Source organism: Scyliorhinus torazame, chromosome 4 (genome assembly GCF_047496885.1).
Source record: "Scyliorhinus torazame isolate Kashiwa2021f chromosome 4, sScyTor2.1, whole genome shotgun sequence".
Lineage (NCBI taxonomy): Eukaryota > Metazoa > Chordata > Chondrichthyes > Carcharhiniformes > Scyliorhinidae > Scyliorhinus > Scyliorhinus torazame.
In genome coordinates this window covers 132270017-132285814 of record NC_092710.1, presented here as the reverse complement: position 1 = coordinate 132285814, position 15798 = coordinate 132270017, and the positions used below count along the sequence as shown (strand labels likewise).

Here is a 15798-nt window from a genome sequence, read left to right as displayed (position 1 = left end):
TGGTTGTTTCTTATCGGGGACCCCCCCAGTGCTCCGGTCTTTCCCCTATGTCGTCTCCACTGTCCCCAAATCTTCAGTGTAGCTACCACCACCGGACTCGTGGTATAGTTCCTTGGTGAGAACGGCAATGGGGCTGTCACCATAGCCTGCAGGCTGGTCCCCCTACAGGACGCCCTCTCTAATCTCTTCCACGCCGCTCCTTCCTCCTCTCCCATCCACTTACTCACCATTGAAATATTAGCGGCCCAATAATACTCACTTAGGCTCGGTAGTGCCAGCCCCCCCCTATCCCTACTACGCTGTAAGAATCCCTTCCTCACTCTCGGAGTCTTCCCGGCCCAAACAAAACCCATAATACTCTTTTCTATCCTTTTGAAAAAAGCCTTCGTGATCACCACCGGGAGACACTGAAACACAAAAAGGAATCTCGGGAGGACCACCATCTTAACTGCCTGCACCCTCCCTGCCATTGACAATGCTACCATGTCCCATCTCTTGAAATCTTCCTCCATCTGTTCCACCAACCGCGTCAAATTTAGCCTGTGCAATGTGCCCCAATTCTTAGCTATCTGGATCCCCAGGTAACGAAAGTCTCTTGTTACCTTCCTCAACGGTAGGTCTTCTATTTCTCTACTCTGCTCCCCTGGATGCACCACAAACAGCTCACACTTTCCCATGTTCAATTTATACCCTGAAAAATCCCCAAACTCCCCAAGTATCCGCATTATTTCTGGCATCCCCTCCGCTGGATCCGCCACATATAGTAGCAGATCATCCGCATATAAAGATACCCGGTGTTCTTCTCCTCCCCTAAGTATTCCCCTCCATCCCTTGGAACCTCTCAGCGCTATCGCCAGGGGCTCAATCGCCAGTGCAAACAGTAATGGGGACAGAGGACATCCCTGCCTTGTCCCTCTGTGGAGCCGAAAATATGCCGATCCCCATCCATTCGTGACCACACTCGCCACTGGGGCCCTATACAACAGCTGCACCCATCTAACATACCCCTCTCCGAACCCAAATCTCCTCAACACCTCCCACAAATAATCCCATTCCACTCTATCAAATGCTTTCTCGGCATCCATCGCCACTACTATCTCCGTTTCACCCTCTGGTGGGGCCATCATCATTACGCCTAACAACCTCCGTATGTTCGTGTTCAGCTGTCTCCCCTTCACAAACCCAGTTTGGTCCTCATGAACCACCCCCGGGACACATTCCTCTATTCTCATTGCCATTACCTTGGCCAAGACCTTGGCATCTACATCGAGGAGGGAGATTGGTCTGTAGGACCCGCATTGTAGCGGATCCTTTTCCTTCTTTAAAAGAAGCGATATCGTTGCTTCTGACATAGTCGGGGGCAGTTGTCCCCTTTCCTTTGCCTCGTTGAAGGTCCTCGTCAGTAGCGGGGCGAGCAAGTCCAAATATTTTCTGTAAAATTCAACTGGGAATCCGTCCGGTCCCGGGGCCTTTCCCGTCTGCATGTTCCTAATTCCTTTCACCACTTCTTCTACCGTGATCTGTGCTCCCAATCCCATCCTTTCCTGCTCTTCCACCTTGGGAATTTCCAGCCGATCCAAAAACTCCATCATTCTCTCCCTCCCATCCGGGGGTTGAGCTTCATACAATTTTTTATAAAATGTCTTGAACACTTCATTCACTCTCTCCGCTCCCCGCTCCGTCTCTCCATCTTCGTCTCTCACCCCCCCTATTTCCCTCGCTGCTCCCCTTTTCCTCAATTGGTGTGCCAGCAATCTGCTCGCCTTCTCTCCATATTCATACTGTACACCCTGCGCCTTCCTCCATTGTGCCTCTGCAGTGCCTGTGGTCAGCAAGTCAAATTCCACATGCAGCCTTTGCCTTTCCCTATACAGTCCCTCCTCCGGTGCTTCCGCATACTGTCTGTCCACCCTCAAAAGTTCTTGCAACAACCGCTCCCGTTCCTTACTCTCCTGCTTCCCTTTATGTGTCCTTATTGATATCAGCTCCCCCCTAACCACCGCCTTCAACGCCTCCCAGACCACTCCCACCTGAACCTCCCCATTGTCATTGAGTTCCAAGTACTTTTCAATGCATCCCCTCACCCTTAAGCACACCCCCTCATCCGCCATTAGTCCCATATCCATTCTCCAGGGTGGACGCCCTCTTGTTTCCTCCCCTATCTCCAAGTCTACCCAGTGTGGGGCATGATCCGAAATGGCTATAGCCGTATATTCCGTTCCCCTCACCCTCGGGATCAATGCCCTACCCAACACAAAAAAGTCTATGCGTGAATAGACTTTATGGACATAGGAGAAAAACGAGAACTCCTTACTCCTAGGTCTACTGAATCTCCACGGGTCCACCCCTCCCATCTGCTCCATAAAATCCTTAAGCACCTTGGCTGCTGCCGGCCTCCTACCAGTCCTGGACTTCGACCTATCCAGCCTTGGTTCCAACACCGTGTTAAAGTCTCCCCCCATTATCAGCTTTCCGGTCTCTAGGTCTGGGATGCGTCCTAGCATTCGCCTCATAAAATTGGCATCGTCCCAATTCGGGGCATACACACATAGCATTTTCTATTTCACCTTAAAAAATATACAGGTGTTTAGACTATTCTTTGCATCTCTTAAAACTGACTTCAAGTATTTTCTTTAGTGTTAGATTTTCAACAAATATTTAATTTATTATGGTATAATTATAGTTATATTACTGGACTTGCAATCCAAGCGTTTGAGGAATTAAATTTTAGTTAGTTAACCCAAATTAGTTTATGTATACAATGCTCAGAATGTATTAAAAAGTATTCAGGCTTGCAGTAGCTTTGATGAATCAACTTAGATGTCTATTTGCGCTTTAGAAGTCCTCTGTTTATATTTGCAAGGGTCAGTGCTATTAATGCATCTGTTTCATTGTTGTGTTGATAGAAGTGAAACTCTCAAAGACACAAGTATAGTGTAACATTTCATTCAACATGTAAAGAAATGTACTCTTATTCAAGGTTTAGCACAACAAACATGTACAAGCACAGCAACAATAACAAAGGCACTAAAGTCAATTTTGCAGCTTTATCATCTTGTATAATAGTATCCATATTGTTTACATAGCAGCTTTGTCCAAAGCGAACATACTTTTCCCCGACATAGATTTGTACTCCTACACACAGTAAAAACTATGGAGTACAATTTCCAAACTTCAATTCGCTCGGAGGAAATCTTGCATTCTTTACAAGTTGGAAAATAAACTAATTGTTTACATGAGTGGCTAGTACTGCTGCCACAGCACCAGGGACCCGGGTTCAATTCCAGCCTCGAGTGACTGTCTGTGTGGAGTTTGAACGTTCTCCCAGTGTTTGCGTGGGTTTCCTCCCACAATCCAAAGATGTGCAAATTAGATGGGGTTATGGGGATTGGGTGAAGAGTTGGCCCAGGTATAGTGCCCTTTTGTAGGGTAGGTGCAGATTTGATGACCTGATTGGCCTCCTTCTGCACTGTAGGGATTCTATGTTTGGCAGTGTAATATGCATATTGCTCAAGAGAAATCAGGTGCCAAGATTCTTAATTAGAAACGGTACCTCCATCATTTATGACTTGCTATTAAAATCACAGGAAATGTCCGATTTCTCAGAATGCAACCTGAATAATTTGTCACACATAGGACGACTGTCTCAGAACAAATTTCTCAGCAGGAACGACTGTCATTTTCCTATTTTCCTTTAAAGAATAAATCCCCCACTTTACTCCAAAATAAATATTTGACGTATTAATTTTTCTGCCCAAAGTCTTAATTTACAAGTTCTAAATTTGTACTTTTACATTTTACTTTTACTCAACCTTTGCTGGAATTCCCTCAACAAATAACAATTGTTACATTTGATTTTCCTTCCAAAGAAAATCCATTGCAGGTCTTCAGGTATTTGCATGTTGAAGTGAATCAACCTCACTGAAATCAGGCAACATGAAAGAAATTTGTGGTCCTGAATCAATTGGAATTGCATAATGTCAGCTATCAGTAGGTAGATCGAGAAAGTTGTGGATTCTTTCCACTCCAGAGGTTTGAGCAAAAAAATCTACACTGACACTCTGGTGCAGTACTAAGGAAGTATTGCAGGTGAGATGTTTAGCCAAAGTCATTCATGTTCTCTCATGTGAGCTTAAAAGATCCTATGGCACTATTTTGAAGATCGCAGGAGTTCTCTAGTCCTGGTCAATATTTATGCTTCAGTCAAATCACTGCAAAAATACAAATTATCTCATCATTGGTGTACTGCTGTTTTTGGGAACTTCCTATATACAAAGTGACTGCATTTCCTATATTACAGCAGCAACCAAAATTCAGAATTACTTCATTAGTTATACGGTGCATTAAGACATCCTAAAGTCATTATATAAACTTAAGAGTACCTTCCATTTTGTACTGTATTTCTCAGTACAAAATCATGTACAATGTAAAAATCATTGTAAAAATGATTTGTATCATTTTTGTAAAAATCATGCCATCTCCTTAAGGGAATGATTGCTCAGCCCTATAAACAATCAAGATTAGGAAACGACTGCTCAACTCTATAAACAATCAAGATTACTGGTCAGTGCTGAGTTAGCTGAAGGATAAAGGGTTAACAGATGGGATATGAAATAAATGATAAGTCAGTTATGTGCAAGACTCACTTGCTCTCTGGTTGGAATCACACCTGGGAGCAACATGCCCACTCTGTAACCTGTTTAGATGCAGTACTGCTAAACAAGTGTTAAGCAGATACCAGAGTATACCTACAGTCGGTCTACTAACCAAGTACTACACCTAGAGACCAAGATGGAAGGACCATTTCAGAACACGGTGGCAGCAGTTGAGATATCAATGCAAAAAACACATGGGTGTTATCAAAGGAGGGAAGAACATTTTTGTATGAAATGCTTTCAAAGTTAATGGAAAGAGGCGGCTCACTGGAGTGAGGTAATGATGACCATTCCTGTTGAACAGTCCCTACACTTGCCCCACCAGTTTGACTTCCTCGAAGGCCTGCAGAGAGGCCAGCAGTGGGAGTTATGAAAACACCATTTTCTCTGGTACTGAGCAGTAGGAGGCCTTCCGGAAAAGGATCAAAAGCTTCAAGTCAGTTCCTTTCTTTTGCAGTAGGTTCAGCAGCAGACAACCTCCTCCAAAGGCAGAGGGTGCAGGAGGCCACAGTAGTCTTTTAAGTCCCTTCTTAAAGCCTTTGACATTTATTTCAGGCCAAAGCAAAACTTAGTAATTGAACAAGCACAGTGTTCACAACAACCCAAGGAAAATAGACTGAATTATTTCTAACCAACCTGTATCATAGATTTTTTTTTACAGTGCAGAAGGAGGCCATTCGGCCCATCGAGTCTGCACCGGCTCTTGGAAAGAGCACCCTACCCAAGGTCAACACCGCCACCCTATCCCCATAACCCAGTAACCCAGTAACCCCACCCCACCTGGCTAGTTCGTGCAGATAGAGGGCACTGAAGGATATGCATAGTTGTAGGTGTCCAGAATGAAAAACTCCCCAACTTTCTGCAGACGAAAGAGGATCTCACTTTGGATCAATTGGTATGTGAATCAGACAGAGCTTTACAGTATGTGAGTCAGGCAGAGCTTAGAGCATTTAACTGGACTATAATTCAACCTGACTGTGGATTTACATGTCTCCACTGGCTGGGTAGGTCCACAGGCGGTGGCCTCACCTACAAGAAATCCTGCCAAACCAGGTGAAAGGGTGAAAACTCCACACTGGCAGCTCTTTTGAGATGCTTGCATGTGACACAATAACCCATTGCCTAACAAGGGGTGCATATTGCTTCCAATGCAGCAAAACTGGACATTTCAAGCATTTCTGCAAATGCAACAACCTTGATCGAAGTCAAGGAAGCATTTATGAAATAAGGCAATGTAAAGTCAAGACAGCCAAGAGTTCCTAGGGGAAGTCACAGAATCACGATCGTCACGGTGCAGAAAAAGGCCATTCAGCCTGTCAAGTCCGTGTTGACTCTCAGAGCATTCTATGAGTCCCACTGCTTTGCGTAGCCCTGTAACCATGCACATCAGATAGCAATTCAATTCCCTTTCAAATGCTTGATTGAATCTGCCTTCACCACTCTCACAAAATTTATTCCAGACACATTTATTCCAACCACCCTCTTGAATGGGAACATTTCCTCATCACTTTCGTTCCTTTTGTCAATTATTTTGAATCCGTGTCCTTTAATTCTTGATGCTCAGGTGGGAACTGTTTCCCCACTGTTTAGCCTGTCCATATCCCTCAGGATCTTGAATACCTACCCAGTCTTCTTTCAGCCTTCTTTTCTCCAAGGAAAATATCTCTAATGTATCCTCAATCTGCCCTACTGAAAAGGAATCAGCAGAAAATTCCATGACTAATTCAATGCTATTTAATAAATGCTAGCTTACTGAAAAGCTACTTCCTGCTTTAGCAGTTTTGACATTAACCAATGGCTTCTCGCTGCTCTTCACATGCCTCATGCCCATGCACTGGTCTCTAAAATTATCAATTACATGGCGGGGGAGGGGGAAAAGAATCAAAATCATCCTTCTCAGTATTTTCACGAGGATGGCATTTTTTTTTAAAAACTGATTTGTTAAAACAATATTTTCAGTATAATTACAGAAAATGATAAAATACATTTTCATCCTCAATAAATAAAACTGCCATAATATTGTATTTGAGTTACCCATCAAAATCAAAGTTAACATTTCATTACAATAGAATTAATAGTAAAGCTATACAAACTGTTTTGTTTGCAGCATATCTAGACTGAGCCGTTTGGGAGGTTATTTCATATGAACTTGGCTTTACTACAAGTTTCAGCACCAATTTTTTTTAAAAAAACTATAAAAGGAAAGACTTCATTATGATCTCTAACCATTCAACAGTACATACTATATTGCTGAGGATCATTCAAAACAATTATTCAAGGGAAAGATGAAGTGCAGTGGTCTGTGCAGACACAACATCATATTGCTACAAAGATGACACCAAATTACACAAATTTGTAAAAATTAATGAAATGAAAAATGAAAATGAAATGAAAATCGGCTTATTGTCATGAATAGGCTTCAATTAAGTTACTGTGAAAAGCCCCTAGTCGCCACATTCCGACGCCTGTTCGGGGAGGCTGGTACGGGAATTGAACCGTACTGCTGGCCTGCCTTGGTCTGCTTTAAAAGCCAGCAATTTAGCCCAGTGTGCTAAACCAGCCCCTTCATGGGATGTGGGCATCACTGGCTAGGCCAGCATTTATGACCCATTCCTAATTGCCCTGGAGTAGATGGTGGGGAGCTGCAATCTTGAACGTTGCAGTCGATGTGGTGTAGGTACACCCAGTGCTGTTGAGGAGTTCCAGGACTTTGATTCAGCAACAGTGAAGGGATGGCAATAGAAGTCTAATTCAGGATGGGGAGTGGCTTAGAGGGGAACTTTCAGGTGGTGATGTTTCCATGTGTCTGCCCTTGTCCTTTTAGATGGTAGTGGCTGTAGGTTAATAAGGTACTACGCAACTTTGCTGTGTTCTTGCAGTGCCTCTTTTAGATGGTACACAATGCTGCCATTATGCGTTGGTGGTGGAGGGAGTGAACGTTTACGAAAGGGATGCCAATCTAACAGGCTGTGTTGTACTGGACGGTGTCAGGCTTCTTGTTTGTTGAAGCTGCACTCATTCAGGCAGTCAAGATTTTTCCATCACATTTCTGACTTGCGCTTTGTTGATGCTGGACAGGCTTTGGGGAGTGAGGTGGTGAGATACCTGCCGCACGATCATGAGCCTCTGACCGGCTTTTGTAGGCAAAATATTTCTATGGCTGATCCAGTTCAGTTTCTGGTCAATGGCAACCCCATGGATGTTGATAGTGGGGGATGAAGAAATGATAATGCCATTGAATGTCAAGGGGCCATGGTCAGATTCTTTCTTGTTGGAGATAATAATAATAATAATTAGCTTGTCATATTTATTATCATAAGGTAATTTGGTGCAGTGAGGTAATTCGATGCAGAGTGGGAGAAGGTGCTTTTTCCCTACTGTTCTGTTCTCTCTCTTTCTTCTGGCCTGTAACTTTTAATCTGTAGGGAGAGAACCAGAGAGCATCTGAGACCCTCGGAAGGTAAGTAAGTGATTTTTATTCATTTTTACTTTTATTACCTTTTCAAATTGTGCGCGGGAGGGGAAACTGAAGTGACATCACAGAAAAGCTGTGACCTGATTGGCTGGTTGGGAATCTACACTAAATTTAAAAAAAATTAAGCATTGTTAAACTAATTAAACATAATTACTTATTACTTAATTATAATTTAGAGGGGTATCTAAGCTAGAGATCGGAGAGTACTGTATTTAGCTTTCACATTTATAGTAGAAATCTAGTGCCAGGAAACATATAGTTAACAGTAACCTTTTTTAAAAAACTTTTAAATTTAATTTACTAATTAATTGATGCAATGTCAGTTAGAGGGGTGCAGTGCTCGGACTGTGAGATGTGGCAGGTCCGGGAGGCTTCCAGCGTCCCAGATGGCTTCATCTGCAGAAAGTGCACCCAACTGGAGCTCCTCACAGACCGCATGGTTCGGTTGGAGCAGCAGTTGGATGCACTTAGGAACATGCAGGTGGTGGAAAGCGTCATAGATAGCAGTTATATAAATGTGGTCACACCCATGGTGCAGGCAGAGAAATGGGTGACCACCAGAAAGGGCAGGCAGTCAGTGCAGGAATCCCCTGTGGTTGTCCCCCTCTCGAACAGGTATACCCCTTTGGATACTGTCGGGGGGGGGGGGAGATAGCCCATCAGGGAAAACAACAGCAGCCAGAACAGTGGCACCACGGCTCGCCCTGATGTTCAGAAGGGAGGGTCAAAGCGCAGAAGGGCAATAGTCATCGGGGACTCTATAGTCAGGGGCACAGATAGGCGCTTCTGTGGCCGTGAAAGAGACTCCAAATGGTATGTTGCCTCCCTGGTGCCAGGGTCCAGGATGTCTCCGAATGGGTAGCGGACATCCTGAAGGGGGAGAGCAAACAGGCAGAGGTCGTTGTACATATTGGTACTAACGACATAGGCAGGAAGGGGCATGAGGTCCTGCAGCAGGAGTTCAGGGAGCTAGGCAGAAAGTTAAAAGACAGGACCTCTAGGGTTGTAATCTCGGGATTACTCCCTGTGTCACGTGCCAGTGAGCCTAGAAATAGGAAGATAGAGCAGCTAAACACGTGGCTAAACAGCTGGTGTTGGCGGGAGGGTTTCCGTTATCTGGACCACAGGGAGCTCTTCTGGGCCAGGTGTGACCTGGATAAGAAGGTCGGGTTGCATCTAAATTGGAGGGGCATAAATATCCTGGCAGCGAGGTTTGCTAGTGTCACACGGGAGGGTTTAAACTAGTATGGCAGGGGGGTGGGCACAGGAGCAATAGGTCAGAAGGTAAAAACATTGAGGGACAACTAGGGAATAGGGCTAGGATGTCCCCGAGGTAGAGCAGACAGGGAGAAGTTGCTGGACACAGCGGGTCTGGTGGCCTGAAGTGTATATGTTTTAATGCAAGAAGTATAAAAGGTAAGGCAGATGAACTTAGAGCTTGGATTAGTACTTGGAACTATGATGTTGTTGCCATTACAAAGACCTGGTTGAGGGAAGGACAGCTGGCAGCGAAACGTTCCAGGATTTAGATGTTTCAGGCAGGATAGAGGGGGATGTAAAAGGGGTGGCGGAGTTGCACTACTGGTTAGGGAGAATATCACAGCTGTACTATGGGAGGACACCTCAGAGGGCAGTGAGGCTATATGGGTAGAGATCAGGAATAAGAAGGGTGCAGTCACAATGTTGGGGGTTTACTACAGGCCTCCCAACAGCCAGCGGGGAGGAGCAGATAGGTAGACCGATTTTGGAAAAGAGTATAAACAACAGGGTTGTTGTGATGAGAGACTTCAACTTCCCCAATATTGACTGGGACTCACGTAGTGCCAGGGGCTTAGACAGGGCAGAGTTTGTAAGGAGCAATCAGGAGGGCTTCTTAAAACAATATGTAGACAGTCCAACTAGGGAAGGGGCTGTACTGGACCTGGTATTGGGGAATGAGCCCAGCCAGGTGGTAGAAGTTTCAGTAGGGGAGCATTTCGGGAACAGTGACCACAATTCAGTAAGTTTTAAAGTGCTGGTGGACAAGGATAAGAGTGGTCCTAGGGTGAATGTGCTAAATTGGGGGAAGGCTAATTATAACAATATTAGGCAGGAACTAAAGAACCTAGATTGGGGGCAGATGTTTGAGGCTCACATGTGGGAGGCTTTCAAGGGTCAGTTGAAAGGAATTCAGGACTGGCATGTTCCTGTGAGGAAGAAGGATAAAACTGCAAATTTCGAGAACCTTGGATAACGAGAGATATTGTAGGCCTCATCAAAAAGAAAAAGGAGGCATTTGTCAGGACTAGAAAGCTGGGAACAGACGAAGCCTGTGTGGAATATAAAGGAATGTAGGAAGGAACTTAAGCAAGGAGTCAGGAGAGCTAGAAGGGGTCACGTAAAGTAATTGGCAAATAGGGTTAAGGAAAATCCCAAGGCTTTTTATACGTACATAAAAAGCAAGAGGGTAGCCAGGGAAAGGGTTGGCCCACTGAAGGATAGGCAAGGGAATCTATGCGTGGAGCCAGAGGAAATGGGTGAGGTACTAAATGAATACTTTGAATCAGTATTCACCAAAGAGAAGGAATTGGTGGATGTTGAGTCTGGACAAGGGTGTGTAGATAGCCTGGGTCACATTGAGATCCAAAAAGACGAGGTGTTGGGCGTCTTGAAAAATATTAAGGTAGATAAGTCCCCAGGGCCTGATGGGATCTACCCCAGAATACTGAAGGAGGCTAGAGAGGAAATTGCTGAGGCCGTGACAGAAATCTTTGGATCCTCGCTGTCTTCAGGTGATGTCCCGGAGGACTGGAGAACAGCCAATGTTGTTCCTTTGTTTAAGAAGGGTAGCAAGGATAATCCCGGGAACTACAGGCCGGTGAGCCTTACTTCAGTGGTAGGGAAATTACTGGAGAGAATTCTTCGAGACAGGATCTACTCCCATTTGGAAGCAAATACACGTATTAGAGAGAGACAGCATGGCTTTGTGAAGGGGAGGTCATGTCTCAGTAACTTGATAAGAGTTTCTCAAAGAGGTCACAAAGATGATTGCTGCAGGTAGGGCAGTGGATGTTGTCTATATGGACTTCAGTAAGGCCTTTGACAAGGTCCCTCATGGTAGACTAGTACAAAAAGGTGAAGTCATACGGAATCAGGGGTGAGCTGGCAAGGTAGATACAGAACTGGCTAGGTCATAGAAGGCAGACAGTAGCAATGGAAGGGTGCTTTTCTGATTGGAGGGCTGTGACTAGTTCCGCAGGGATCAGTGCTGGGACCGTTGCTGTTCGTAGTATATATAAATGATTTGGAGGAAAATGTAACTGGTCTGATTAGTAAGTCTGCAGACGACACAGGTTGGTGGAATTGTGGATAGCGATGAGGACTGTCAAGGGGATACAGCAGGATTTAGATTGTTTGGCGACTTGGGCGGAGAGATGGCAGATGGAGTTTAATCCGGACAAATGTGAGGGAATGCATTTTGGAAGGTCTAATGCAGGTAGTGAATGTACAGTGAATGATAGAACCCTCAAGAGTATTGAAAGTCAGAGAGATCTAGGTGTCCAGGTCCACAGGTCACTGAAAGGGGCAACACGGGTGGAGAAGGTAGTCAAGAATGCATACGGCATGTTTGCCTTCATTGGCTGGGGCATTGAGTATAAGAATTGGCAAGTCATGTTGCAGCTGTATAGAACCTTAGTTAAGCCACACTTGGAGTTCAATTCTGGTCGCCACGCTACCAGAAGGATGTGGAGGCTTTAGAGAGGGTGCAGAAGAGATTTACCAGGACGTTGCCTGGTATGGAGGGCATTAGCTATGAGGAACGGTTTAATAAACTCGGTTTGTTCTCACTGGAACGACGGAGGTTGAGGGGCGACCTGATCGAGGTCTATAACATTATGAGGGGCAGAGGCAGTGTGGATAGTCAGAGGCTTTTCCCCAGGGTAGAGGGGTCAATTACTAGGGGGCATAGGTTTAAGGTGCGAGGGGCAAGGTTTAGAGGAGATGTACGAGGCATGTTTTTTTTTTAAAACACAGAGTAGTGGGTGCCTGGAACTCGTTGCCGGGAGGAGGTGGTGGAAGCAGGGATGATAGTGACATTTAAGGGGCATTTTGACAAATACATGAATAGGATGGGAATAGAGGGATACAGACCCAGGAAGTGTAGAAGATTGTAGTTTAGTTGGGCAGCATGGTCGGCACCAGCTTGGATGGCCGAAGGGCCTGTTCCTGTGCTGTACCTTTCTTTGTTCTTTGTCACAAGTATGCTTAAATGAAGTTACTGTGAAAAGCCCCTAGTCGCCACATTCCGGCACCTGTTCGGGGAGGCCGGTACGGGAATTGAACCCACGCTGCTGCTTTGTTCTGCATTACAAGCCAGCTATTTAGCCCAGTGTGCTAAACCAGACCCAGATATATGGTCATTGCCTGGCACTTTGTAGCGCAACTTGCCACTTGTCAGCCCAACCGTGGATATTGGCCAAGTCTTTCTGCATTTGGGCATGGACTGCTTCAGTTTCCAAGGAGTCATGATGGAACCATCATTGAAACCAAACTCATGATAGCACCTTGTTGACTTTTTCTTTAATGGTCTGTCAAATTCAGCTGCCAGTGCTAGCATATAACTTTTAAATTCAGAAGCGTAACCATATATTTCATTGGTGAGTTGCTATTAATTCGAATGGCACATTTACAACCATCATGAAAGACAGGTTTACCACATGAAAGTTACAATACAAATATTTGACCAAGATAGTCCCAGTACTTTCACTGCTTTGAGGAAATATATTTTGCAAATGGACATTTTTAAAAAAACTCAAATAAATCAAGATTCTTGTTTCATGTCATGCCTCCCAGGAAAATTGGCTGAACTGGTTCAACTATTTTTAGTATTCATGGCATCAGAATGGAAGAAGCTACATTGTACAGATTCACTGGAAGGTATCAATCTCTGACCCAAAAACCTAGAGACCAGTATGCCTACAGCTAAAAGACCCGAGCAGGATTCTGTCAAGGAACACTTCCTGGTCAATTTTGTTTTCTCAAGACTGATGCTGTCCTAACTGTTTGGGTTACCTGTAGATAATTCCCTAGCTAAAATGAATAAGCACAGAAATCAACAACAGGTATAAAGGTAATAGCTGAGGGGCTGAAGCAACTAAATCACTTATATTGACAGGACAAGACCATTACATCCAGTTCTGCACTAAGACTTTTGACCTTACAGCAATAAACATTCAATTTTAACACAATTGGTATTTACACTCAGTCTACACAGATAGATAAATGCACATATGGTTGAAAAATGGAAGAACAGGAATGGAAGAACCTTTGGCTTACTCACGATTGTCATCAATTTCAATGTTCTACACAATCAGGTTCTGCTCAATGACGTAATGCTTTAATACAGGCAGGCTAGAGAGAAAGAATCACTTGTCCCTGGACACATTAGATGAATGACTTGAATAAGGGTAGCATGCTCCACACTGGGACTAATTTTCCTAATATCAAAAGTGACTGGATAGTCAGTTCTCTTCAAGATTAAGAGTGAAAAAGTTAATAGTGTTTGTAGTTAAGAAGGCATTGATTTAAAAAAAAAAAATCAAAGCACTGCTACAACTGGATTCTGATAAGTATCATGAAAGCCAACCACGAAACACACCAACATTTCTGCCTAAGAGCAATGACCCCAGGATAAGTGTAAATATAGGGTTAACCACCCTTTGCTGGAACATGCATAGGTGGAGAGAAAGCTAGTCCTTTGTTACTGTCCTACAATTTACATCTTTCTCAAGGACTGTCATCAATGTTATTGTCTTGTTATAATTATTCATCACTGACACTTATATCCTGACACAATATTGGGAATCATGTTGAATAATCAGGTATAATAATCAGATATATTTAATGGTTAAAAGGCAGTTTCTTATCAAGTTTTAGTTAGGACAGTAATTTCTAATTTTGGAAACAGGTGTATGTTCATTATTCAATAAGATCCTAGAAGAATAAAATCCCACTTTTGATGAAAATCAATACTGTGATTAATATGGCGGACAATAAATACACCATGGAGATTTTTAAGTTGGAAAGAAATATTCACCTACACTCTTATTTTTCATTCAGTGAAAATAATGCCTGTATACTCACAAATTTTACTTTACCAATGCTATCAACTAATGGCAAGAATATTTTTGGATTTTCTGGTCATGCCTTGAGATTAAGTCTCATGTAATCAACATGCTTCAGACAAAATGGAAATACTTACCAGGCATAGATGGAGCTGTTGCCCGGTGCCCATTGCTATTTATTGTTCCTTCGTATGCAACAGTTATATCATACACTGCATCAAGGTGGTCTCTCATTGTGTTAATCGCTACCCTTGTTGCCTTCACACGTGGTGACATTGTATGTCTTAGCTCTGGCAGCCCTGGAAGACAGTGAAATAAATATTTACAAATGGGAAAGGACATGTCAACCAACAAATTATGTCGCAACAATGAAGTACAATACATAAAGGTTTAAATGAAATGATAAAGCATCCCAGCTGTGAGGTTAAATCGGCAGTTTATGTTAATTGCAATTACTCATTTGACGCACCTTTTGTTAAATATCAAAATCTACTCTATTTTTAGGAATAATAGGCTTAATATTGAAATGTGATTACGTTTAGAAGTCTATAACAATGAAATGCAAAATGCCAACACAACAGAAACCAACACACAAACCTTTTTTGGGTGGCATTGTTTGAAGTTGTATAAAAATTTCATTTGACAAATGAACATTTCCAAATATAGTTGGTAAAAAAAAGGTTTCAGTTTCTACACACATTAAAAAAAATATACTGCAACACAATTTCATTTTCCGAGCACCCACACGTTTTAACATTTTCATTGAGCACTTTTAACCCAAATTTCTTCTTCGGCAGTTCCTAGGGATAGAGATGACTTACTTTCATTCTGACAGGATAGGTTCAGAATGGCTGCTAAGTCTATTGTGCAATCTGCAGGCTCTGCCACATGTGGGCTTGTGATGCATGAAGGGGCAGGTAGACGGGTTGTTGTGAGGTTTGAGTGCTCTCTCTCATGTTTTCACTTGGTCTGTGGATGTTGCCAACTATGTATTTCGATGTGTTTGGTGCCTTCCTTAGCGAACCTTCTCCAATTTGTTGGTCAAAAGTCAGAGACTCCCATGAGCCAACAGAGATATTTGACCTCTTCAGGAATGCTGTGAGGATGGTTTCTCTGGGAATCTCCTGCCGCAAAGAATTCTGAGTAGAGCAGTTACTTCAGTAGTCTTATCAGTGGAATGACAAGAGTATGAAATGCATCCTAATGGAATGAGTTACCGCATCTGTATTATATAGTTACTAGAGACTAAAACAAATTAAATTTTATCAACCATCTCTGGAGACTTGTATATCATTTTTCTAATGAAATTACGGAATAACTTAAAACAATGCCACCCAAAACAGTTTAGGTTTGTGTTCATTATTGTGCTGACCTTTGTCTCACTGCTCTATGCTTCCAGAGATAACAAACATCAAACTCTTGATCCCAACAAGAGCTGTACATAGGTCATGTGGCAGGATCTGAAATTTATAGCAAAAGGACATTGCAGATTTAAATGTTTAAATCACTAAAAGACAACACTCATGCCATAATAATGTAGAAATGAAATGAAAGTCACCACAGT

The 15798-nt window shown here is 43.3% G+C and overlaps 1 protein-coding gene across 2 annotated transcripts in view; it reads right to left on the bottom strand.

Moving 5' to 3' along the window:
• The window catches only part of agpat5 (1-acylglycerol-3-phosphate O-acyltransferase 5 (lysophosphatidic acid acyltransferase, epsilon)), a 201226-nt gene that overhangs the window by 72384 nt on the left and 113044 nt on the right, over positions 1–15798 (bottom strand). For both annotated transcript variants that reach the window (XM_072498605.1, XM_072498606.1), the window contains one exon: positions 14372–14533. In XM_072498605.1, coding sequence (XP_072354706.1) covers positions 14372–14533 — 162 coding nt within the window. The remainder of the gene's footprint in view (positions 1–14371; positions 14534–15798) is intronic.